This window comes from Centropristis striata, chromosome 11 (assembly GCF_030273125.1).
Source record: "Centropristis striata isolate RG_2023a ecotype Rhode Island chromosome 11, C.striata_1.0, whole genome shotgun sequence".
Taxonomy (NCBI): domain Eukaryota; kingdom Metazoa; phylum Chordata; class Actinopteri; order Perciformes; family Serranidae; genus Centropristis; species Centropristis striata.
In genome coordinates, this window is record NC_081527.1 from 35,186,556 (window position 1) to 35,211,163 (window position 24,608).

Consider the following 24,608-nt stretch of genomic DNA (forward strand, 5'->3'; position numbering starts at 1 on the left):
CATGCAACTTTTATGCCAAAGACAAACTTAACACATCCTTCCTTTTACATTTTAATGATTTTCAACAATAGAATGCATATTTGTCAGAATTAACTCCTGAATGCTGTACAAAACAAAAATAACCAAAACAAAGAATTTTTAAAGGAACAGAGTCACTTCAGTCTCATCAACTCAAAGCAATCATCCACAGTAGGTCAAATTCTACCAAACAGTGCAACAGGCTTTCTGGTTCTCCTTACATTTACCTAACAAGGCAATTATGAAGTATGTACAAATGCATAGAGATTGTATTCAAGCAATATATTTTATCACAAGAAGATGCATAGAGTATCCAGCAAATAGCACAGGTCAGTGTCACCAAAAGATTTTTCATGCTTCCAGACAGAGCAAATGCAAGTCAATACATATGCTTGAACACCATTTAGAAAAGTAGGAAGCCAAGTATGACTTCCCTTTAGAATCATGTAGAAAAATAGTTTGACTTTCCTTACCAATGTTTAAAATAAATTGTTGGCTTTTGAAGAGACACCGATTGTAACACAAAGGGGCAGAGTCAGATGTGACACTGGAATACACAAGTCTGTTGTTCCCTAAAGTTTTTTGACCATCCCATTAAGCAAAAAAATCCCTTTATGCAACTTTGTAGAGACAAAAATCATAAAATGCATTAATTGTATGGAAGCCAAGGACAGACATTGTTCAATTATTTTATCCTGTTATCTTAAGATCACAAGTTGATTACTTAATTTTTCCAAAATGTTCTTGTATTAACCTGCTTTTGGCTTCAAATATTGTGAATTCTCATGATTGATTAATCTGCCTGTTACATCCTGGACTAATTAATTAACCATTAGAATAACAAATGTCAAGAATAGTGAGGGGAAAAAAGCTCATTACAATTTCTCAGAGGCCAGAGTGACAACTTCATATAGTTAGTTTGTGGGATGTCAAAATCTCAAATATATCTTTGTATTTAAAAAAAAGAAAGAAAAAAGGACGGTATATTTGCTAAGAAAACTCACAAATAAAACCTTTTTCAACATTGTTAAATTTAATGGAGCTGAGCTTACCGGTAAACATCTGTTTAATTTAAAGATCATTTATCATTTCTGCCTCAGAGATGCAGTTAACACATTTTTATAACTGCTCATTAAATCATAAATATTCTAATAAGTAAAACATGATGCAGAAATTGCAGAAAAACACAGTAATAACGAAAAAGTTTTTCTTTGTTTAAACGACCCAGGGCAATAATGTGTGTGTCCACTCAGGTATCATGTTTTTTCATCACTGCCAATTCAAGCTGGAGCCTTAAAAAAACCCATGTTATCAGGTTTTTTGTTCAGTGGGAAGATGGTTTAAAAAGCCAGCAGCCCAGTATAATTATTCTGTTATCACAATAAAACACACCCGATAAAACAAGTAAAGTAACTTGTGCTCTTGAGATAATTGATTAAATAAATTGCAACTCGACTGCAGTTGGTTTCCGTACATTTTGTGTGACCAATACAAAATAAGAACACACGCTGCATGAGCACACATTTGCATTTATCTTGACTGGTGTTTGTGCAAAAACACACACAGATAGAGTCGTATGAATTAGGTGAAAAATACACAGACAAAAACCCAGTGATAGTATTCATTTTGGTTAAGAACATGAAAGAAGGACAAAGTATGTGTGCAGAGGGTAAAAAACAAAAAAAGAGAAATGAATAGGAGAAAAGTAGTCTACAAAGATGACACACCCTGCCCCGACCATTAGTGCATTATTACTTGAGCAGCATAAAACCCATGCACCAACCCACAGTCACGAGTGTATATAGGAATCCCTGTGCCATTGTTGTGCATCTCTGCCTCTGTCTCTATCTCTGTCTCTACCTCGATCTCTATCTCTGTCCCTGTCTCTGTCTCTCTCCCTGTCCTTGTGTCTTTCTCTGTCTCTTTCTCTTTCTCTGTCCCTGTCCCTGTCTCTGTCTCTGCCATGGTAGTGGTGGTAGTTGTGATGATTGTGTGCCGGATAGTGGTCCGTGTGGTGCGTCCGTGGTGGAATATGCTGGTGGTGCCTGTGCTGACGGTTGCGTTCATTGTGCTCCTGCTCGTAATCTTCCCCGTCGTGTGGCTGGCTGGTCCCACGGTGGTGATGTTGTTGTTGGTGGTGGTGATGGTGGTGATGTTGGTGGTTGCTATTATGGTGGTGGTGGTTATGGCCTCGGTGGTTATAGCGCGTCTCCTCCTCGTCCTCCTCCGCCACCTCCTCCGCCTCCTCCTCCCTCTCCTCAGGCAGGTGCCTGCGGGGAAGCCTCTGGCTATAATCCCTGCTCGACCGTACGTCCATGCCGCCGGATGTTTGGTTGTGCTGGGTGTGGCCGTGATGCTGCTCCATCCGGCGGTGGTGGTGGTGGTGGTGGTGATGGTGGTGGGTGTGCTGGGGTCTCTTTGGGTCGGTCCTCAGGAGCCGCTCCTCCTCCTCCCTCTGGCCCTCCTCAGCCCTCTGCTCCTGTGCTTGGGCTGAAGGTTGCTCCTGATCTAGATGGTTTTCCTGGGAACCCTTCCTCTTGGGGGCAGCTGACTTCTTGTTTTTCTGTCCATCCTGGGACAAGAAAATACAACGTAATGTCACATGAAAGACATGGATTTACTGACAGCTTGCTCTAACACAAAAATACACTGTGATCAAGCCTATAGTGCAGTGTTTCCTAAACGTTCCTGTACCCCTTCAGAAATTTAACCTCCAGCTTCGTACTTCTGAGGGAGCTAATAGTTGTGCCTATGTTCTGACTAACCTACTGTAGCTATTGTTTGCAGTGCAATTATATTGCTGAACACTAAAGAGGATACATGAGTATCACATTATTTATGGAAAATCACATTATTTAGGACAGCATGTCTGTTCATAGGTCCGTTTGCAAGTGACATGACTTGAAATGCAAATCACTTGTATGTGTGTGTGTGTGTGTGTGTGTGTGTGTGTGTGTGTGTACCCCCTGCATCACTTCACATAGCCATCAGTGTACCAGTACCCCAGTTTGGAAACCAATGGTATAGTATGTAGAGTACAGGCCCTAGTGTTCACTCAAGGAACTTGTGGATGTCAACAAATAAGTTAGACGTTCATTCATTCCTATGGGAACCTTCATTAAACTTCATAAACTCCTTTCCTTCCATATGATTTTGATCCAGAATTTGCCTCAAATATTTTGAATCGGACAGCATGCATTGTATACGGTACAACATAAAGTTAGCCTTAAACAAGGTAACTTCATACGGAAATGGCTAACAGGCTATTTCATTGAATTCAATAGTCAGTTTGTGTAACTACATAATTACAAAGAAACCAGTTCAGCTAGTTTAACAGATTGTGAGTTTAAGTTGTTGGTTTTTTTGGGTGTTTTTTGCTAAAACATATGCAAAAGTATAGACTACCCCAGCTAAACTGAAGTTAAATAAAAGTGTGAGAGTTCATTATTACAGCAGTGGTGTTTCCATCCATCTGTAAAAAGATGCATTTCCTTGTATTGAACACTAGGGATAGTATGCTGAATATTACACGGAATTACAGACACAAAACAAAACTGTGTGGAAATGAGGCTTCAAGACAAATTCCAGACAAAAAAACAACAGAAGACAACATACGGTACATAGCAAATATAGCACATCAGAGTTCATGGAGGTTCACAATAGGAATGAATGGAATTCGGGTTGGCTCACATACGCACACATAACTATGTGGAAATGAGGCGTTTATGTCTTCACCTCCACGCTTCTATTTGCAAGTTCATATGCAAAAACACAGCTGCTGTTATGGAGGCATCTGGCTCTCAAGTGCCTAAACTGGCAGTCACACCAGAGGCAATTTGAACATTTTTGGATGATAATACTCAGTTTTATCATTGGACCTTGTGCCACTCTGTGCAGCTTTGTGCAATTACTCATATGGAAACACAAACACTTGCTTGACGCCTGAGGCGTCTCTGCATCTGTGTCTGCAGCTGCTGTAATGACTGTTTATTCACTATTAAATTAGTTGATCCTCATTTTTTTTTGATTACTTGATAACTCATTTTGTGTAAAATGTCAAAAACAAGGATAAGTTACAAGTTTCCCAAAAGTTTCTCTGAGTTATACAGTAACAGTAACAGTACAGATGGTTTATGTGCTGTAGCACTGTGACTAAAATTGACTATGACTATCTTATCATATTCTATTCAGTTTTAGTCATTGACTATAATTTAAGTATTTCAAAGCATAGTGAGATGTGTGTGCAAACCGAAGGAAGAACACAAACTACAACAACGAATAGTGTATGTACAGATAATCACAATTTTAATGCCATGAACCAGAAATGACAAAGAAAATAGGTGGAAAATGTTTGATAACCTAAGATGGAAATATCGTGCATAAGTGCAGATTTAGCAATTTGTGTCTTGGAAACTGGTCAGAGCTGCGGATTTTAGGTGATTGATGGTTTTTAATAGATAAGGGTTAGGAGGGGATGCCAGTTTATCAATAATGCATAAGAAACGCTCTCTGACCAATGCTTTAGTGATACATTTGAAGTGTATTTAGAAATTCTGTATAGGATATTTAGGAATTTGTTCTGCAAAATTGTGCAAGAATTGTTGTTTTTTTGGCGCCCCTACAATTTGTAATTGAGTATAGCTCCTAATGAAGTACTTTCAGTGGCTGGGAGTGAGGGGGATGGACTGTGGGGTCCACTAGTGAGCTTATTCTTGTCTAATTTGTGACCTGATAAACAGAGAGTGAGGGAAAGTGCAGCAATCAAGGGCTGAGCAAATCAATCCGCTAAGATTTTAACCTTTTTAAATAGTAACATTAAAAATAAATAAATAAAATAAAATAAAATCAATGGTGATATTGTGACAGGCCACCACAAATAAATCAGTGTGTGGGATACACTGGACAATAGCAACAATGTACAAAATACTCGCTGACAGATTGTCTTAAAGATCACTACAGCTATGTTTGGATTTTTACAACAATGGTCTCTTCTACACACATTTTTTCTAAACATGGCACTACTCATCTCTATTACTGCAGTAAAAACTCAGCTACAGCAGAATTTGAGAAGAACTGAGAAGGTTTCTCACTCACCAGAGGTAGACCTATCTCATTTCTTCAACTTTCCAGGGGAGTGGAGATAAATGAAATGAAAATGTTAGATGGAATAAATGCAAACAAATACAGATGCATCACACTGTGCACTATCTCTTGCTGGAACAGTTTTTTTTATTCCTGCAGAGCTCATTTTTTACTTCCACATTCACAGATGAGATGAGTGGGATGAGATGAGATGTATGAAATCCTTGCAAATTATATTAAATGCTTTAACTTTATTGCTTTCATAGTTGTTTACAGTATATATGTGTCCGTGTTTCACATACCGGTATAGCTGAAGGATTGGTGGGCAGTGTATTCCCGGCCAGCTCGGCCACCAGTGCGTTGGCAGGCTCCATCTCTGGTGGATGAGTGGCTCTCCAGTAAGACTCCAGGTAATCAGCAACGTGCTCACAGGCATCAGTCAGCTGGTTCTCATCTAAGATCACGTCAAACATTTCCTACAGGAGCATGGACATAAGGACAAGAATGAGTAAAATAGCAACAGCAGGAGGGACCACCCTATATTGAGACAGACGTGTGGGTGGGCTTTAAAAATTACACTCTTCTTGTCTTCTTTGATTAGGTTTTGCAATAAGATCAGATAAAGGAAATAAGGTAATCTGAAAAAGGGACACATGAACAATGACAAAAGCAATCAGTGAAGAGGGCCTTAGCCAGCATTTTTTTTTTAAAATACAGAGGTCATGCATGGACACCAAAAACAAAACTTCTAAATTTCAATTGGATTTTTCATATTGTATTCATTAGCAATTATTTTTTTTACTGTGCGTTTTATCTTCCAAAATGAAGGTCTAAATGCTGTTATACAAATATATATATATACACTACCGGTCAAAAGTTTTAGAACACCCCAATTTTTCCAGTTTTTTATTGAAATTCAAGCAGTTCAAGTCAAATGAACAGCTTGAAAGGGTACAAAGGTAAGTGGTGAACTGCCAGAGGTAAATAAAAAAAGGTAAGCTTAACCAAAACTGAAAAATAATGTACATTTCAGAATTATACAAGTAGGCCTTTTTCAGGGAACAAGAAATGGGTTAACAACTTAACTCTATGGAGTCTTGGGCTATTTTGTCCATTTTTGAATTCTTTTCATGTCTTTGTAAGTCATTTTGTCTTTTTGTGTCTTTTTTTGGTCATTTTGTGTCTTTTTTTAGTCCTTTAGTCCAACATAAAATGTGATTTTGAATCTTTTTTTTTTAACTTTCAAAACACTATCATGCTCAATAAAGAATTTTAAATGTTGCAAATGTGCATTAATTTCAGAGTACACTGAGACATTAAACTGCATCATTTTCAATTAAATTCTGTGGAAAAGTTGGTGTGTTCTAAAACTTTTGACCAGTAGTGCATATATATATATATATATATATATATATATATATATATATATATATATACAAACTAAAATGCACATCAATGAAAATAAAAACCACACACATCGTTTTTGAGTGGTAAAATGAAAGTTCCAAACCCCCTAAACAGATGTAATAGACATAAAATACAGAGGACATGCCCCTGCATAAAGGTCAAGGGGTTTCCAATGTATTTTCAGTGTTTCATGTACCCAGCATCCCCAGTTTAAATGCCACCCATGCTGAACTGGGACAACCATTGCACCGATTTCACACAACGGCCACTAGATGGCACTCACCGGCGGACATTGGGCAAGCTTGTCTGCTGCCACCAGCTGAACATTAAGATGTTTGGTCTGTGACTTCCCTCTTGTCTTGATCAGTCTTGTCAACACCTACGGTGAAGTGAAGGAGGAGAAACAAAAATAAAGGTCAAATAAAACAGGTTGTGGTAATGGTTAAGGCACTGTTTTACAGGATCATGTTTGTTTAACATACACATGCAGAGACGGCCGGTATTCCAATTAAATGTATTTAAAATATGTATTTCATTTATTATTATTACAGTATTTTTGTAATTTTTATTTTGCAGGACAGGAAAAAACAAGATGTAATTTGTAACAAAATACTTTAAGAGCTATTGTTTATCTATCTATTGTAATCTGAAAGACTTTGTGGCCTGATTGTCCACTTCTCCCAGTTATATTTCATTTGGCTGTCAGTCAATGGTTGCTTTGACTGAAAGAAACCACACAATATGCACCCTGTAATTCATAGCATCCCACCTCCAAGATATCCTGATTGGCCACTTTAAATTGCTTGTATTTTAAGTGGTAGCAAGTATTTGCAATTTCTAACAACATACATTTTGATATATTTGTGCCCATCTCTCTACACATGCAGCACAAAATATTGAGAGGAACTGAGAAACAGTCAGTCCAAAAGAATGTGCAGGTCTCTGGTGAAGCTTGCCTTTGGTGACGAGATCTTGACATAGACAAGGATGGGTGCCAGGGAGGTCTTGGCCACCTGGAGCGGGTGGTTGATTGTGTCTGCATCTAGAACCACTAGCTGCAGGCTGCGGGCCAGCTCAAAGATACGCTCCACCTCGCCCTGGATCTGGGCTGCAAAAGCAGAGAAGAAAGGCATGACTTTGACACCTGAGATCCAGGAAGACCATCACTTGTTCACATTTCATTTCTTTGTTAATATTCAACCCATGAACTTACAGTCATTTTTTCACTGACATAATTTTATAAATATATGATCATTTATTTGAAGGTGAGCTCTTACATTTTACGATTGTCAATAATTTTTGAATGATTTAACCTTTTATCAAGATGCAGGAATTATGTTTTATTTTAGACCTATCAAACAAGAAGTAGAAAATAAATAATGAAGCTATATTTAAAGAAATTATCATTAACAGTTGTGGGGGAAAAAACCCAAACACTTAACACAAGGTCCATTTACTTAGTACAGTAGCTGACATGAAACAAATCACACAATCTATCTAATCTATATATAAATGTGCTCAGAAAATACATTTGATCTACAATGTACAATTCTACTGAGGAGGATCATGGAACACAATTGAAGGCTAAAACAATCTGTAAATGGACCTTATCAAGAGCTTGTTGTGTCAACAAAATTGTTTGTGCATATGTTTTTTTAACTACTTAACAAACCTTTTTTTCTGCATTTCAATTCAACACACAAAAACAAGCAACAGCAACAAGAAGTCTGTCATATTCTAATTTACAATGACAATACAAGACAAGTAAAAGTAGCGACTGGATATGACGGCTCACAAAACTTCAACAGATTAAAAGCTCTAACTTGTGATGAAACACTGCCTACTAAATGAATATACAGTAAGTGGTGTAAAGCTAAAGATTGGCCACTAGAGGGACAGCAGGAAAGCAGGGCATGGAGGAGGCAGTAGCTGTTTTCAGTCCTTTAACAAGTGAAAGTACTCACAAATATTCCAACACACCATGAATTACATTTAACACATCTGTTAGCCCACTAAACACATAAACAGCAGAGAAAACACCTGCTTGTGACAGTGCTTTGTGTGTATTTGCACAGAGAACAGTGTGAGAACAGCAGCTGATGAGGAAATGAAAGGAAGGTGGTGCATTCAAACAAACAGACATGGGCGACCAGTGCTTTCAGTCATACATACCGGCAGCATCTGGGATGAGAGAGCGATGAGAAAGAAAAGAGTAGAGAAAACCAAGTAAATCTTATCCCCCTTCTCTTCGATACCCTTACTTTCTTTTACACCAAGGGAGGATCAAGGTTATAATAGTTTTGGATTTTTCATTAATTTTAGTTTTAATTTCGTTGTGAATTTTTGTTTTCAAATTCAGTTAGTTTTAGTTAGTTTTAAGAGTGAGTTTTCTAGTTTTAGTTTAGTTTTTATTTTTTGAAAATGCTTAATTTTAGTTTAGTTTTTATTAGTTTTAGTGTTAGTTTTAGTTTTTTTGTAATGGGCTATGTGTTGGGTGCGAGATTCAAAGTGGCCATAATAAATTTTGCCTTTATTTCCTTTGGTTTATCATCTCAGCCCCAATAAGGTTATTAACTGTTTTGAATTTTGGTTGGAGTGTAGACATCCAAGTCTCAGTAAACATATTTACATATGTGTCGCATGTTCAAATAGAAACACTGAATTATGAATGAAAAAAGTTGACAAAAACGAAAACTAAGGACATTTCCACAATAATTTTAGTTAGTTTTAGTTAGTTTTGTAACCACGCAATACAGTTTCAGTTAGTTATCGTTTTTTTAAAAACTCTAGTTTTTATTTTTATTTCAGTTAACAAAAATGTTTTTTCAATTCTAGTTTTCGTTATTTCGTTAGTTTTCGTTAACTATAATAACCTTGGGGAGGATTTAGCCTTATCTACTGCACAGTGTCACTGGGGCAAAGACAGCAAATACCCAGTAAACTTATCACCATACAATCTTTACTGAGACAATCCAGTGACCTGCTAATGTCTCAGATGTCAACCTGTTTTCTATTTAATGGAAAGTTGAATTGTCCCTAAATTCAGCCCTTTTTGCTTTGTTCTCCATTCACAGTTGAACAACCTTGGAATCGGCAGAAGCTAGGTCAACTAAAGCTATTAACACATGATAAGAAATTTCTCTTTGCTCACCACAAGGTAGGGTGCAGCGCAGGTATAACCTATATCATCATATGAAGCATAGTTCCTGTTTGTTGGTGCTTCTCAAAGTCAAGGATGCTTCCTTGATAGGACAGGTTGTCCTGGCTCAGAGGCAAGGCCAGACTGGTCCTACATTCAATTCAGTGCTACAATTTCAGAATCGGTAGCAACATGGTTGTGGTTTTGGAGGAAGAAATACATAAATAATATTACAACACATGTCATCTTTTTTAAAACTTGCGAGAGACCATTGTGCACAAAGGCAAACCTGCTGCTCCACACTCCAGTCCAATAGGAGGCAGTAATGCACATATATGCTAGTTTGCCAACCGCCAAAAGACCCAAAGTAGAAGAAGATTGTGGGGGAAGTGTGGGTGCATGAGGCGTGCTGAGGATACAAACTAGCATCCTTGGAAATCCACCGAAAGAAGGACTCTTTCCTCAGTAGAACCCTTGACATGGGAACAGTCCCTTGGTTGATGTCAATGACGTTGTATCCTTCAAATTCTGCCGTTTGAGGATCCTTCCTTAACTTTGATCTTTGAAATCCATTAGCACTGGATTTAGCTTGAAGTTTGTGAATTATCTGCCTCTTTAGCCCCATCTGACTGCTGTCATTTCACCGTGCAGAACTTTAAAGTTTTTAATATGGCGTTGTACAGTTCAGGGAACTCTTTTTCTTCCATCGTTCTTATCTACGTTCTTGTGCAACATTTGAAAGGCCAGGGACAAATTAGGTCAAAGTTTAGGTCAAGGTTTTTTTTTTTTGCTTTATTGAAAGTGATAGATTGAAAGGGGGTGATATAGGGGTAGACATGCGGCAAAGGGAGCTCAGGCTGGATTCGAACCCGGCTCTGCCGCAGCAAGGATTTTTTTGGCATTTTTTTTGGTCAAAGTTTAAATAATTTGAACTATTAGAGGAAAGTGCTCAGCTGCATTTTCGAGCAGTGCATGACCACTCACCATAGAAACACAGTGGCACGTCACATGTTTTTCCCGATGTGTAGGCATCTAAAGATGATCAAGCTTGTGTCCTCGACCATAATACGACCCTATGTGTTGTTTATACAGCAGCCTATTTTGATTAATACTTACGTTTTTAGCTGTAGATTAAATGGTCAATGCCACTCTCATAGCTAATTATGAAGCTACAGCCAGCAGCCAATTAGCTTAGCTTAGCATAAAGACTGAAAATGGGGAAACAGCTAGCCTGGAGTAAAAGTTCTAACCTGTTCATAAGTGAGATATAAATGTTTTGGTAGGCGGATTTACCAAGAGTGAGACTTCATATTTTGTGTACAGACACAGGAGTAGTATCGATTGCCTCACCTTACTCTTGGCAACAAAGTAAATAAGTGTATCTCACAAAATCAAACTATTCCTTCTATTATCTCCATTGTGGTGCATACAGGGATATCTGACATTCTAAACCCATTCAATAAAGGGTCATCTATATGCAGCATGTATAAAGAAAACCATAAACTGCACAGGGTTTCAATGATAAAGAAAAACTGAAAGTCTGACATTAATTTACAACCTAGCAGAGAGAGTATCAGGTGCTTGTTTCAACCTAATTAGGGTTGCAAGTAGGTGAAGTTTTCCACCAGGGAAAACACAACCAGAGCCAGAAAGCGAAGACAATTACAAGAAGTTATTTTAGAAGTCAATTTAGAGTACTTTTCTGTTACTGATACCATCTGAATGGTCCTGATGAGGTAAACCGTCTTGCTCTCCAAACAGATAAAAGATAATTTGGGAGGACTACTGGCTTCAGTTTGGGATGATAAAGTCGTGTACCTAAATTGGAGCGGGTGTTTGACCGGTCCATTAAGGCCTTTTTGCCAGGGTTGTTGAGGATGGACCGTTTAGCCAGAGAGATGTCCGCTGTGACCCGTGTAATAGTGATTCTGGAGAGGAGACAGAGAACCAGGGATTGTTACACAGTTGTGATTTTCATTACATTTTATTTCCATAAGAAAAGGTGTGAAGAATTAAATAAGAACTTACCTGCCTTCAAATCGATGTTTTAAAAAGTCAAATAGTGCTTTTTGCATCATATCTGTAACCTGGAATTACACAGGAAACATGGATTTTAAATAAAATCTCTCTCTGTTCAAGTTCAACACAATAAACCAATATTGAGAGAAAATACTTGATTGGTCGTCTCAGCTTTACAGCATGCCAGGCCCACAAGTCAAAGGAAACTTTCCAGGAGCTCAGATTAAAGCTCTTTGTGAGGCAGACTCACCTCTAAGCCCTTCAGTGATGGTCCCATTAGAACCACAGGACGCATTGTAGGCACTACATCATACATAGCCACCTGCTCCCCCTGTAGTCACAGACAAACACAAGTTTAATTCAGTGTATGAGACGCTGATGATTCAACTAGTTGCTTGAATTGCAAACACAGAGTGAAGTTTTCTGTCTATGGTTCTATAAAGCTGTTTATAATTTAAAAAACAAAAAGGTCTACAGTTACCAAACCCCATTGGATTAACACATGCATTGACATAATAAATATGGAGCTTTCAGTGGCAAGAATGCACAGTGCTGGAGCTGATACTATTCTAGCATGGCAAACAATGGCAGATAAGATCAAGGAATTGCTGTAATCAATATTTTTATTTGCATTACTTGAACATGGTCTCTCATGTCCTGTAAGAGTTTTATAGAGATCCAAGTTGGGGGGTGGGGGGTCGTCGCTTTTCTATTTATTTCATTATTATTATTATTATTACTATTATTTTCAATTTGATTGTAATGTACCTTTTAACTTTATCGGACTGCTGTACTTGTTCTGTCTTTAAAAGCAATAAAAAAGTTGTTCACAAAAAAAAAAAGAGGTCTATTTAAAGTTTTCCACAGACTGATGTGGAAAATAGATGTGAAGGTGACTGTTTTTATAACAAGGAACAATGGGTTAAAAGTATGGAATGCTATTTCGTTAAATAAATACATTTTTGTCCAGTTAGGGAACTTCAAAACAAACAAACACTGGGTCACTTACCGGTTTCTTTTTCACCTGCTGGTTGGCTGTTCATGCAGAAGGATAAGAGAAGTATCTAATATTAACTCACCAATCATCAAAAATAGAACAGAAAATAAGATTTTCACACGACTTAGCACACACACTGACCTTGTGATGGAGGAGTATATTTCTTTGAGTTCATATCTTGAGCTACTTGAGATGCTGCTTTGCTGGAATGACAGAAAAGTCCTGAATTAGCTCACATCTTCCCACTAAAGACAGACAAAAACGGCTTCTTCTCACTAATGGTGGAAATAGAGCACTATATATATATATATATATATGAAAATTATGCAGTTTAATGTCTCAGTGTACTCTGAAATTAATGCACATTTGCAACATTTAAAATTCTTTATTGAGCATGATAGTGTTTTGAAAGTAAAAAAAAGATTCAAAATCACATTTTATGTTGGACTAAAGGACTAAAAAAAGACACAAAATGACCAAAAAAAGACACAAAATGACCAAAAAAAGACACAAAATGACAAAAAAGACACCAAAAGACACAAAATGACTAAAAAAAAGACACAAAATGACAAAAAAAAGACACAAAATGACTTACAAAGACATGAAAAGAATTCAAAAAAGGGACAAAATAGCCCAAGACTCCATAGAGTTAAGTTGTTAACCCATTTCTTGTTCCCTGAAAAAGGCCTACTTGTATAATTCTGAAATGTACATTATTTTCCAGTTTTGGTTAAGCTTACCTTTTTTATTTACCTCTGGCAGTTCACCACTTACCTTTGTACCCTTTCAAGCTGTTCATTTGACTTGAACTGCTTGAATTTCAATAAAAAAATGGAAAAATTGGGGTGTTCTAAAACTTTTGACCGGTAGTGTATATATATATGCAATAAAATAATGTGTGCTTCCAGACTGTCTATCCACTTATATAAGACACATTATATAAAGCTTAGAGTTTAAAGCCCTTGAAGTGATTCAGCACACACAGTTGCCACTGAGCCAAATTTCCAAGATCCTCTAGATGAGTTTCTTTCAGCCTAACTGGGTCAAGTCAAAATCTGTCAGTCTGTAGTGGATCTTCCTGCCTGCCAGGCTGATTAGAGTAAAATAACCTACTGACTGAACAAATGGAAAACATTCCTACATAACAACATAGTTTAAATTTTTCTCTTTGAAAGATTATTTTATAGCATGCTGGAATAAACAGAAAAAAATGGCTAAAATGTATTTTAAAAAAACAACTCTATTTACCTTTAAATTTCTACCAAACTGTACAGTTAATTACATGTTACACAGTCAAGGTCATCCTCGAACAAAGTGAACAAAAATCCACTAGAAATCTCATGTTACCTAGGTTGTTTAAATTTTTTATTTCATATTAAATATGAGAAAAATATGATTGTGTTATGTCATTTTTGAGATGATTTTCTTTTGAATTTCTGTAAAACTGATCGATATAGTCTGGATTATCCTGAACAAAAATCCATTTAAAAATCAAGGATTTTTAAAATGTAATATCTAATATGAGGAAAATATCATCATGTTATAGTGCAGTTTTTTCGCTAAATTTAAAGGCAAAGTCAGATTAAAATGTATAGTAAAACCATAAATTTGACACGGTGAAAGTCAGGGTAATACTGACCAGGCATCAACTGGAAATTCCATGTAACCTATGAAGTTTTTTTTATGACAAAGATGATAATTTGATCATGTTTAAACTTTGGAACTCCCTTTTGAAATAAAAAAAACACTGAGTAAAATAAATAATAATTATAATAAGAGATTTTCATAAAATGTGTAAAACATACGTTAATGTTTTTTTAAAATTTGTATAGCTAAGAGGAGACATAATACCACGAATAAACAAGCATCACAATCCAAGCGGGGGCTGGTTTGACCAGTCAAAATACCAAACTCGATGCGATGTCAAATCAACAGATCACTACATCCACATCTCTTGTACAGGCTTCAATCTAAAAAATAATTCCTCCTGTGGGAGTGGGTGCACTTGTGTGAGTAAGTAAGTGTATATGTGGTGAATATGGAATAGCTTGTCTACCTGCACTCTTCAATTAATTTGTAATTGATTTTTGTTTGTTTTTCTGTGTTTTTTTTGTTGTTGTTGTTTGTTTGTTTTGTTTTTTGTTTTTGTTTTTAACTGTAATTATGTATATACATTGTGAAGCACTTTGAATCTGCCTTGTGCATGAAATGCGCTCTATAAATAAAGTTGAATTGAATTGAATTGGTTCGACTCTTCCCTTGTGATACCACGTCTGTTGTCTGCTGAATGCCTAAAATGTCATATAATCCTCTCTATATCACTTTATAGTAATGTTTTTGTTCTATATGTGTGCTGGGCCAATGAAGATTAATATCAGGGTTATAAAATAAGCCATAAATCATGAGCTTGTGTGCTAGTTTGTGACCCTGTTGTGTTGAAGCTGGTGGAAAAGAGGGACATGCGGTCCTTACTTGGCTAAGGCCTTGGCAGCTTTCCTCGCCTGGACTTCTCTTCTGATGAGAATGGTTTCCAGATTGACCGGACTGGGGATGAAGCCCACCACGCCATCCTCCTTCACCGGCCGGCCGATCCACCACTCGTTGTTAAACTTCTGATCATTCAAAAGAGAGAAGAAAAAAGTGTGAATTTAAAGCCTGTCTCGCATTTATTTTAACTCTGATGATGCTTAGAACAACTCCTGCATTATTTCATTTTATTTAGTTTCCTCCCAGCTCTACGTGACTCAGTAACGTGCAGTGGTGGAATGTAACAAAGTACTTTTACTCAAGTAGTGCACTTAAGTGCAATTTTGAGGTACTTGAGGAGTATTTCCATTTTATGTAACTTTATACTTCCACTCCACTACATTTAGAGGCAAATATTGTCCTTTTTACTCCACTACACTTAGCTGACGGCTTTAGTTACTTTTCAGACCAAAATTTAACAATAAAAACATGATCAAATTAAAGTGATTAGACAGTTTTGTTTTTTTTAAATGAAACCTCATAACAGTACATTAAGCTGTTAAATGAGCCCTACCTTTACAAAATGAAAATGTTGTTGACATAAATGCATCAACACAAATAATACAATAATATATTTAAAATATATTTAACAATCTAACTGGGTGCGTTCTGTTTAACACAACATAGTACTTTAACTTTTGATACTTTAAGTACATTTGGATGCTAATACTTTTTTTGTACTTTTACTTCAGTAAGTTTTGAATGCAGGACTTTTACTTGTAGTGGAGTCATTCTGCAGTGTGCTATTAATACTTTCACTTAACCCTCTATGGTACGGTGTTGCCCTCAGGCAACATATCCATTTTTGGCCTGTCAAATTTGTACAGTGTATGTTTTTCAGTGATGCAATACTTTTAAAAAGAGGGAAGAGTATAGGGAACCACTAGCAATGCTTTAATTTGACACAAGACCTCCAGGAGGCCATATTGAAACCCGTCTTTGCAGACTTTTCCAAAGGAAACAGCTTTGTCTTTTTGTGCAACAAAAAAGCACTGAAAACATCATTTTGTTGCCCTTTTCCATCTGGAAAAAAAACTCCTACACTGTAAAACTTTTTACTATAAAATTACAGTAAATTACTGGCAGCAGTTTCGCCAGTAAGTTACTGTAAAATGTACAGTACCTCTACTGTTTTTATAGAAATACAGGTCCGTTTACTGACAAACTGTCTCGTAACGCAGAAAAAAAAATAGCATGACATTTAAACTCTAAATTATGTTACAACTAATCCATTTAAACTCTATATGAGGATTGTTGGAAAAACAACACACTGTGATAATTTCAGCCCAGACAAAAAAGAAATAAAATAAAACTTGTCTTCTTTTCGAAAATAATGACTTTATTTTCCTGACATGCTCAGCTGAAAACAGTAAATTCCTGAAAAAAAAAATATAATTTTGATCGTTGGAATGCCTGAGTAATCATGATAACTCCCACAATGCATTGTTTTCACAGCAATATACTGTACAATCATAATACAGCAAGTTACTGTTAGAATTTGACTGTAAATTTACAGCAAAGTCTTACAGTGTACTAATTGGTGAGTGAACCTTCATTTTCGATAGTTTCATGCAATTTAGTTTTATAATTGACACATGGCAACAGGCAACAAACCCCAGAAACTTAAAAAAATATATATAAAATTTCTTCAGATTATGTTTATTTAGTCTATTTTAAGACAACAAAAAAAACACTCCAAACATTCTCTTCCTAGCTGGCATCATAATGTGTACCATAGAGCAGCTGTTCTCAACCTTGGGGTCGGGACCCAAATTGGGGTCGCGAGATGATTTCTGGGGGTCGCCAAATCATTTTGGAAGTCAGCTCTGTCTCCACTGTGTTAAAGTGTTCATGTGTTAATGTGTTTTAGTCTTTTTGGTCACTTAATGTCTTTTTTGGTCATTTTGTGGGTGTTTTTAGCCATTTTGTGTCTTTTTTGGTCATTTTGTTTCCTTTTTTTGGTCATTTTGTGTCTTTTTTGGTCAATTTGTTTCCTTTTTTTGGTCATTTTGTGTCTTTTTTTAGTAATTTGTGTCTTTTTTGGTCATTTTGTGTCTTTTTTTGGTCATTTTGTGTCTTTTTTGGTCATTTTGTTTCTTTTTTGGGTGATCTGAACTGTGCGTGTGAGATTGTGTTCAGTGAGTGGGGGTCGCGGACAACATGCATGTTAAATTGGGGGTCGCGACTCAAAAAGGTTGAGAACTACTGCCATAGAGGATTAAGTAAGGGATCTGAATGTTTGTTTGTTTCCAACCTCTTTGACATGGAGGAAGTCTCTGGCCTCAAAGGTGACAGCCTGGCCTGGTACGGGAACGTTGTCGTCGTCTGCTGGCGTGTAAGAGAAGTTGCAACGGACAGCGAATGCCACAGGCTTGTACTGGAGACACAGGACAGGTGTTCAGAACAATGTTATTATGTATGGACAACACAGACACCTTTAATCCCTGTTTCACTCAGGTACTTTCTCCCACAAAAAAGAATTCCCATTGCACACAATTTCAAATGATTATGATTGCCGAAGCATCACGATACCAACATAATAACAATTATAAATATGGTGTGCATACCTGGGAGCTTGCACTGCTATGTGTCTGTGCATATATTTTATGTGGGTCCTCTAAGTAAGCAAGATTTCTTCCTTTCCTTGCTTTTTTAACAACTCTGCAGGTTACCAGTTTTTAAATTGCTGCATTTGACCTTGCAGCACTTATTATAGAGACATTAATAAATAATGCAAACTCTTTAAGTGGGATGTTGGAAAAGATAGCCAAAGATGTTGTAGATATAAATAACCCGGCTGGTATCATAAAGGCAAAACACACACACACACACACACAACTCTGCCTAAAAATTACATATTTATGCCCTTTTCGAGTATTCGAGTATTGCTACTATTAAACTTTGAAAATCAATAACAAAATAAGAGTAGCTAGTAGCCACTTAAACTACTTAAATTACATAGTCTCCACCCTGACAATCTAATCAGTCTGCAGCTAAAACTCAATATCAATTGATCTGAAGTAACAGGTTTTAACTTTTAACAGGTTAGTACGGTCAGTTAAGTAGGACTGTAGTTTAGTAGAATAAAAGCCTGAGAGGTAAGTGTAGCTTAACAGGAAACCCAGGACATGGCTTTTTTTTCCAAAATAAAAGCCCACAGAAAACTATATCGTAGTAGTTTAGTCGAATAAAAGCCTGAGAGGTCACGGTGTTCCATCAGGAAACCCAGGACAGGGCTGTTTTTCAAAATAAAGCTTAGTAGTTTAGTAGAATAAAAACATGAGAGGTAAATGTAACTTAACAGGAAATCCAGGACAAGGTTGTTTTTCAAAATAAAAGCCCAACAAAGTAACTATATCTTTGTAGTTTAGTAGAAAAAAAGCCAAAAGGGTTTTGTGACTGACATGTCTATGAATATTGGGTTAATTCCATCATATTAATATCATTATCACAATCACATTTGTTACATATGCTTATCCCTTTGAGTTTTGTTGAAATTAAATTGAACATTCAGAAACACTGGTCAGCTTTGGCTGCCATCATCATCAACAGTGCAGCTGAATGCTGTTCAAAATGATCATTGTGATGGTTGTCAGAGCATCGCAAATCTGATCTATATGAATCAGAGATATGTTGATACACTGTAAAAAATGTTTGTTTAAATTACAGTAAAAAACTGTCAAATTGCATCAGAAATAGGTCGTAAAATTAAACATTGTACATCAACGTAGTAGATACTTTTAATTACTGTAAACCAAACAATAGTATAAAACTTTAAATTCTACCACCATAAACTGTAGAAAATACACAGTTTTGCTGTAAAAATATAAAATTTTCATGCAAAGTTAATGGAGAAATACCATGATGAAACAATTATCCTAAAAGAAATGGGATTATTCTGTATAAATTACAGTTTTTGCTGATATTTACATTTACATACGCTCACTGTATTTTTTACGTTGAAGTTCTGGCAACCACAGCTGCCGATATTTTACCGTAAATTAAACAGATTTTTTTTTACAGTGTATACTGAGGATTCAGCATGGAAACAATATAGTGTCCCTTCAATGTTTTTCTTATTTCAAAAGACTGATTCAACGCACACACACGCACAAGAGTCCTTGTTTAGTACACACTGGCTCACTATCTTGGATGCTTGAACAGAACAGAGACATCATTATTGTTTTTATTGACACTTGTTCTTTTCCCTCTGTGACAAATCAAGATGTCTGCTGTGAAAAAAGGCCCACTGCGTCTTCCTCTCTGCTGCACAGTATCAGCAGCTTCCTTCTGATTGAACACCTGTTGGTGGTGTAATCCTATCAGAGTCATATGTCAGCGGCACGCCGATCAAGCTGCTAATTACTCCACTTTGGAAAGATGAGGCTGTGGGAGAGGTTGCGGGGTCAGCAGGGGATGGGCCGAGTGTGTGAGCCGCCTAAATTACAGAGCACCAGTGGGAGCACATTAAATCTGTGGGGGAAGATTTAATTCAATATTCAGTGGGACGTGAATCAGCAGGCGCTGCTTAAAAGGCAAATAGAGGGGAAGAGTTCCATATCAGCTGTGATGTTTTTATATATTAGTGTAATGACCTTCATGGTCATTATGTCCACAGAAAAAAAAACAGTGAGTAACACCACCTCCTGTAGTAGTGGTAGCAGATGCAGGAGACATTCTGGCAACAAGTTTATTTTAAGAGGTTAAATACTGACTTAGAGACAAATTACTTTGCCTGAAATGGGACTTTTTTCCCCTCTTGAATTCACTCCACATATGGTTTCTCAGATACAACATATATTGCACATGATATCAGTATTACTGCTGCACAGAAACACAACATAACAGAGTAAATACAATGTGCATTTCCTGTAACTTTCCAAACTCTTCTCTCTCTCTCAACATGGTCTCACAGGAATCCGTGAAATAGCCACGGAATCGCTCAAATTTCCGTGAAACTGACACGGATTTCGCTACAATGCAAGTTAATCACAGTCATATCCCGTGGCTATTCCAACATACAAAGTGATTATGTACATTCACTGAGTGAATATTTAGAAAATAAAACACATATTTCTCGCTAGAAATGTGATCAAAATCCATTTTTATGCAGAAACTAAGTCAAAATATTGATTATTTTCACTAAAAATGAGAGAACTGTCCGCCATGTTTTTTGTTCTGACCGCCGGAACCTTGAAAGTCACGTGACTTGGAACAAACCAATAGCCACGGGATATGACTGTCATTAACTTGCATTGTAGCGAAATCCGTGTCAGTTTCACGGAAATTTGAGTGATTCCGTGGCTATTCCACAGATTTTGAGTTAAGCGAAATCCGTGGCTATTTCACAGATTTCTGTGAGACCAGGTTCCTCTCCCTGCAGAACTTTTCAACCGAGTGAAACATTGTTTTGTTTCCTTATGCTGCACATGCATGGTCAAATGCTAAAATGTATTCATTTAATTTCTTTGTTTTACTTTATATGCAGTGTTTTTTAATTCCTAAATGCCTTTGTGTTAAAGTTGTGCCATTTTTTTTCTTTATTGTCATCAAACCTTATACTCAAGAATTTAATGCAAATTAACCATCGCTGCTTGACTGGAAAACTTCTGCACCTTAAGCAGGTAAATCCTGGATGCACTTTGTGTTAAAGAATAAATAAATTAAATTTAAGTCACAACCCAGGTGGCCTTATTCCCATTTAGTTTGTTGATTTATGTGAATAAATTCATGCTGTTCGTGCTTTTAGGTGTAAAACCTGTTTTCTGGAACAACTATTTGTTTATGTCGATTTTTTTTCACCAGCTGAAAGAGCTCCATAAGGCATGTGATGGAGGTGTTAGAGGCATCATTTATATATTGGATCAGAAAAGATTAAATAAATGTCTGAAACATCGCTCCCTCCTTTTCTTTTTGTCATTTCATACTGTACTGGTTTCCCAACCTGGGGGCAGGGACCCCAAAGGGGCCGCAAAATACATCTGAGAGGTTTGAAGATGATTAACGGGGGGAAATATTTCCGGTGCACAAAGTAAATCTCCATTCATGTTAATGTTTGGTGCTATATCCTTGTTTCTTATGAAAGATATTTTCAAGACATGTTAATGAAGCAATCTTTTAATAATGAATGAGCAAATAACGTAATCAATACTAAGAAATACACTGTAAAAAATGATTGTAGAAATTACAGTAAAACACTTTCACATTGCATCAGGTTGTAAAATTAAACATTGTATATCACCGTAGTAGACACTTTTAATTACCGTAAATCAAAGAATAGCATAAAACTTTGAATTCTACTGTCATAAACTGTAGAAAACACATAGTTTTGCAGTAAATATAAAATTTTCATGTACAATTTATGGAGAAATGCCATGATGACACAATTACCCCAAAAGTAATGGGATTTTTCAGTAAAAAATTACAGTTTTTGCTGATATTTACATTTACATACGCTCACTGTATTTTTTACGGTGAAGTTCTGGCAACTACAGCTGCCGGTATTATACCGTAAATTAAACAGACTTTTTTTTACAGTGTAGTTCATATTTATTAAAGTGGGGTTGTATGAGGTATTTCTCATAGTCAGTGGTATGCAAGCCCCCAGCTGGAGCAGCATGCAGAAGTACCAACATGGAAGTTAAGCAATGTATTGCTGTGGATGCAAAACATATTTTAGCCACCTAGATCAGGTCAAGTTAACACTATATTTAGAATATTTTCACCTCTTTACCTTGCCATCAGAGAGCCCGTTATGTTAGAGAACTGTTATTGATGCTCTCTTCAAAGCCACCAGACTCCTTTCAATAAAAATAGTAATTTTACTCTTCAGAACACAGGAGTTGCTGGTCTACTGCTGCCCTGATTTGGTTAGTTAGTTTGTGTAACTGTGTGACTTTGGTGAATCTGAACTTACCCTTTTAGAACAACAAAGTCACACAATAACAAAAAATTAACTCAACAGTCGAGTTAAAGGGTGGACCAGCAACTGCCATGTTCTGCGAGGTAAAAATTATTTGGTAACACTTTACAATAACCATCATTTATAAATGGTAAACAGATAGTTTATTAACGTTTAATCATCATTTATAAACCGTATATAGGCCATTTAGAATGGTAAATACATAATTTATTAATGTTTAACTAACTAAATAATTTATAAATGGCAAATAGATGGTATATTAATGTAAGTTTATAGTTACTTTACCATTAACACACCAATAAATTATAATTAATAGTTTATTAATATTTTTAGTTGCACTCATTATAACATTTTTAACACCATATTAAGTATGTTAATGATTTTGAAATGATTCATATACCTTTAAGAAATTGGCTGAAAACATTTAAAGATTAAATATGTATAGCACTTTGTAAATGGTTAATAATTGTCTATAAACCATCTATAAACATCAGTTAGATGGTTATTGTAAAGTGTTACCAATTATTTTATTGTTAAAGGACTCTGGTGGCTTTAAAGAAAGCATGGATACAGCTTCAGTTCTCCCCATGGTAACTTAAACAGGGTAGTTTGACAGCAAGGAAAAGCAGTGAAAATGTTATAAATATAGTGTATACACTTCGACTGATTTAGATTTTTTCCAGGCGTTAGCTTCTGTGTCTGCATTTACTGAAGGTAAAACACACTATTCTACAACTTCACTTAAAAATTCAGAGCTATCCCTTTAAGAAGTCTACTTCTATAACCTTGGATTATGTGTGAACAAATGTGTGCTTTCCCTCACCTCACACACACGCTGGATTACAGATTATAGTCCTTTTACATCATGAAAGTTGTTGAAGCAAAAACATTTATCACGTTTGAGTTTCTATAATTTAGCCTGCTGATTTTTGCGTGTGTGTATTACACCCTGGTTTATCTAAGTGAAAATATAGCTATATTGCTACAAAGCAGTCGGCTAAAGAAAGTGTCAGAATTCATTTGAACTGAATCAGCAATAATCAATATCCTTCATTAAGATCCTTCTCCAGACATCGAGCAGATAACGGGATGACAAGGATGAAGACTGCAATCATTCATTTTAATAGCAGAATATTGCTCCGCTAATCCAATGTCCTGATGTCTGTGTTTCCTGTCTGTGATGTAATCATGTCCTTGAGAGCAGCCGCTCTGAAAAATGAGTGTGTGAGGGACGCGGCGGGTCGGCTCGTGATGTCACCGTGATGCAACAGTGAGAAACTTACCTTGGCCTTCTCCAGCTGCACCTGGGCATTTCTTTCTTCGACGACGTCCGAGTCCTGACGCTCTCCCTGCAGGAGAAACCACAAGTCACTGAATCAATTCTCTGCATTGATTTGATCGCTGTGGATTGCACTGTATGATACACTTTTTGAAGATGTAGAAATTAGTTTTAGATGAAAAAAAGTAATAAAGCAACCAGAGACAGTAATCAATGGAGAGCATAAGAAGTGGTGGAAGAAGTATTCAGATCTATTACTTTTTTTTTGAACAATGTTTTTATTACTTTTCAATAAGAACATACAAAACACATCAACACTCACCACACTAGCCACATAATGAAAAGCAGGCAGACCCCGCTGAACACATACACAAAAAATAAATTAAATAAAATGAGTAAAAATTAAAATAAAATAGTGTGTGAATATAAAATAATTACAACAAATAATAATATTTTTTTTTTAAATAAAAAAAATTGTTACACTCATTATGCTTACAGATAAATATAATCTACTGTTGCTTGAGAAAGTCCATTAAGGGTGTCCACACCTCTTCAAATTCTTGCACTTTACCCCTAATTACATAGGTTAGCTTTTCTAATGTAACACACATTGCCATTTTTCAGATTTATTACTTAAGTTAAAGTACTACTACACACTGAACCTGGTCTCACAGGAATCCGTGAAATAGCCACGGATTCGCTTAAGTCAAAATCCGTGGAATAGCCACGGAATCACTCAAATTTCCGTGAAACTGACACGGATTTGGCTACAATGCAAGTTAACAGTAACACAGTTACACACTGTGAAATTACTGCACTACAAGTAAAAGTCCTGCAATCAAACTTCCTTAAGTAAAAGTACCAAAGTATCAGCATCAAAATGTACTTAAAGTGTCAAAAGTACCCATTTTGCAGAATGACCCCACTCAGATTGTTTTATATATTCCAAATATATTATTAGATTATTTGTATTGATGCATTTATGTAAGCAGAATTTTCATTTTGTAAAGTTAGGGCTGATTTTAACTATTTAATACACTGTTATGAGGTTTAAATAAAAAAAACATCTCTAATCACTAATCACAAATTTATCAGGTTTTTTTATTTTAAATCTCGACCTGAACAGTAACTAAAGCTGGCAGCTAAATGTAATTGAGTAAAAAGTATAATATTTGTGTCTAAAATGTAGTGGAGTAGAAGTATAAAGCTGCATAAAATG

At 36.2% G+C, this 24,608-nt stretch overlaps 1 protein-coding gene across 2 annotated transcripts in view; it reads right to left on the minus strand.

Annotated features, from left to right (window-relative positions):
• Positions 1–38: 38 nt before the first annotated feature.
• The window catches only part of cacnb2b (calcium channel, voltage-dependent, beta 2b), a 54,780-nt gene continuing 30,210 nt past the window's right edge, over positions 39–24,608 (minus strand). For both annotated transcript variants that reach the window (XM_059344553.1, XM_059344554.1), the window contains exons 2-13: positions 23,394–23,459; positions 17,443–17,565; positions 15,135–15,274; positions 12,804–12,865; positions 12,675–12,700; positions 11,916–11,996; positions 11,675–11,733; positions 11,465–11,574; positions 7,464–7,615; positions 6,791–6,886; positions 5,403–5,576; positions 39–2,590 (exon numbers count right to left, since the gene is read on the minus strand). In XM_059344553.1, the coding sequence (XP_059200536.1) occupies positions 1,808–2,590; positions 5,403–5,576; positions 6,791–6,886; positions 7,464–7,615; positions 11,465–11,574; positions 11,675–11,733; positions 11,916–11,996; positions 12,675–12,700; positions 12,804–12,865; positions 15,135–15,274; positions 17,443–17,565; positions 23,394–23,459 (1,872 nt within the window). In that variant the 3' untranslated portion in view covers positions 39–1,807. The remainder of the gene's footprint in view (positions 2,591–5,402; positions 5,577–6,790; positions 6,887–7,463; positions 7,616–11,464; positions 11,575–11,674; positions 11,734–11,915; positions 11,997–12,674; positions 12,701–12,803; positions 12,866–15,134; positions 15,275–17,442; positions 17,566–23,393; positions 23,460–24,608) is intronic.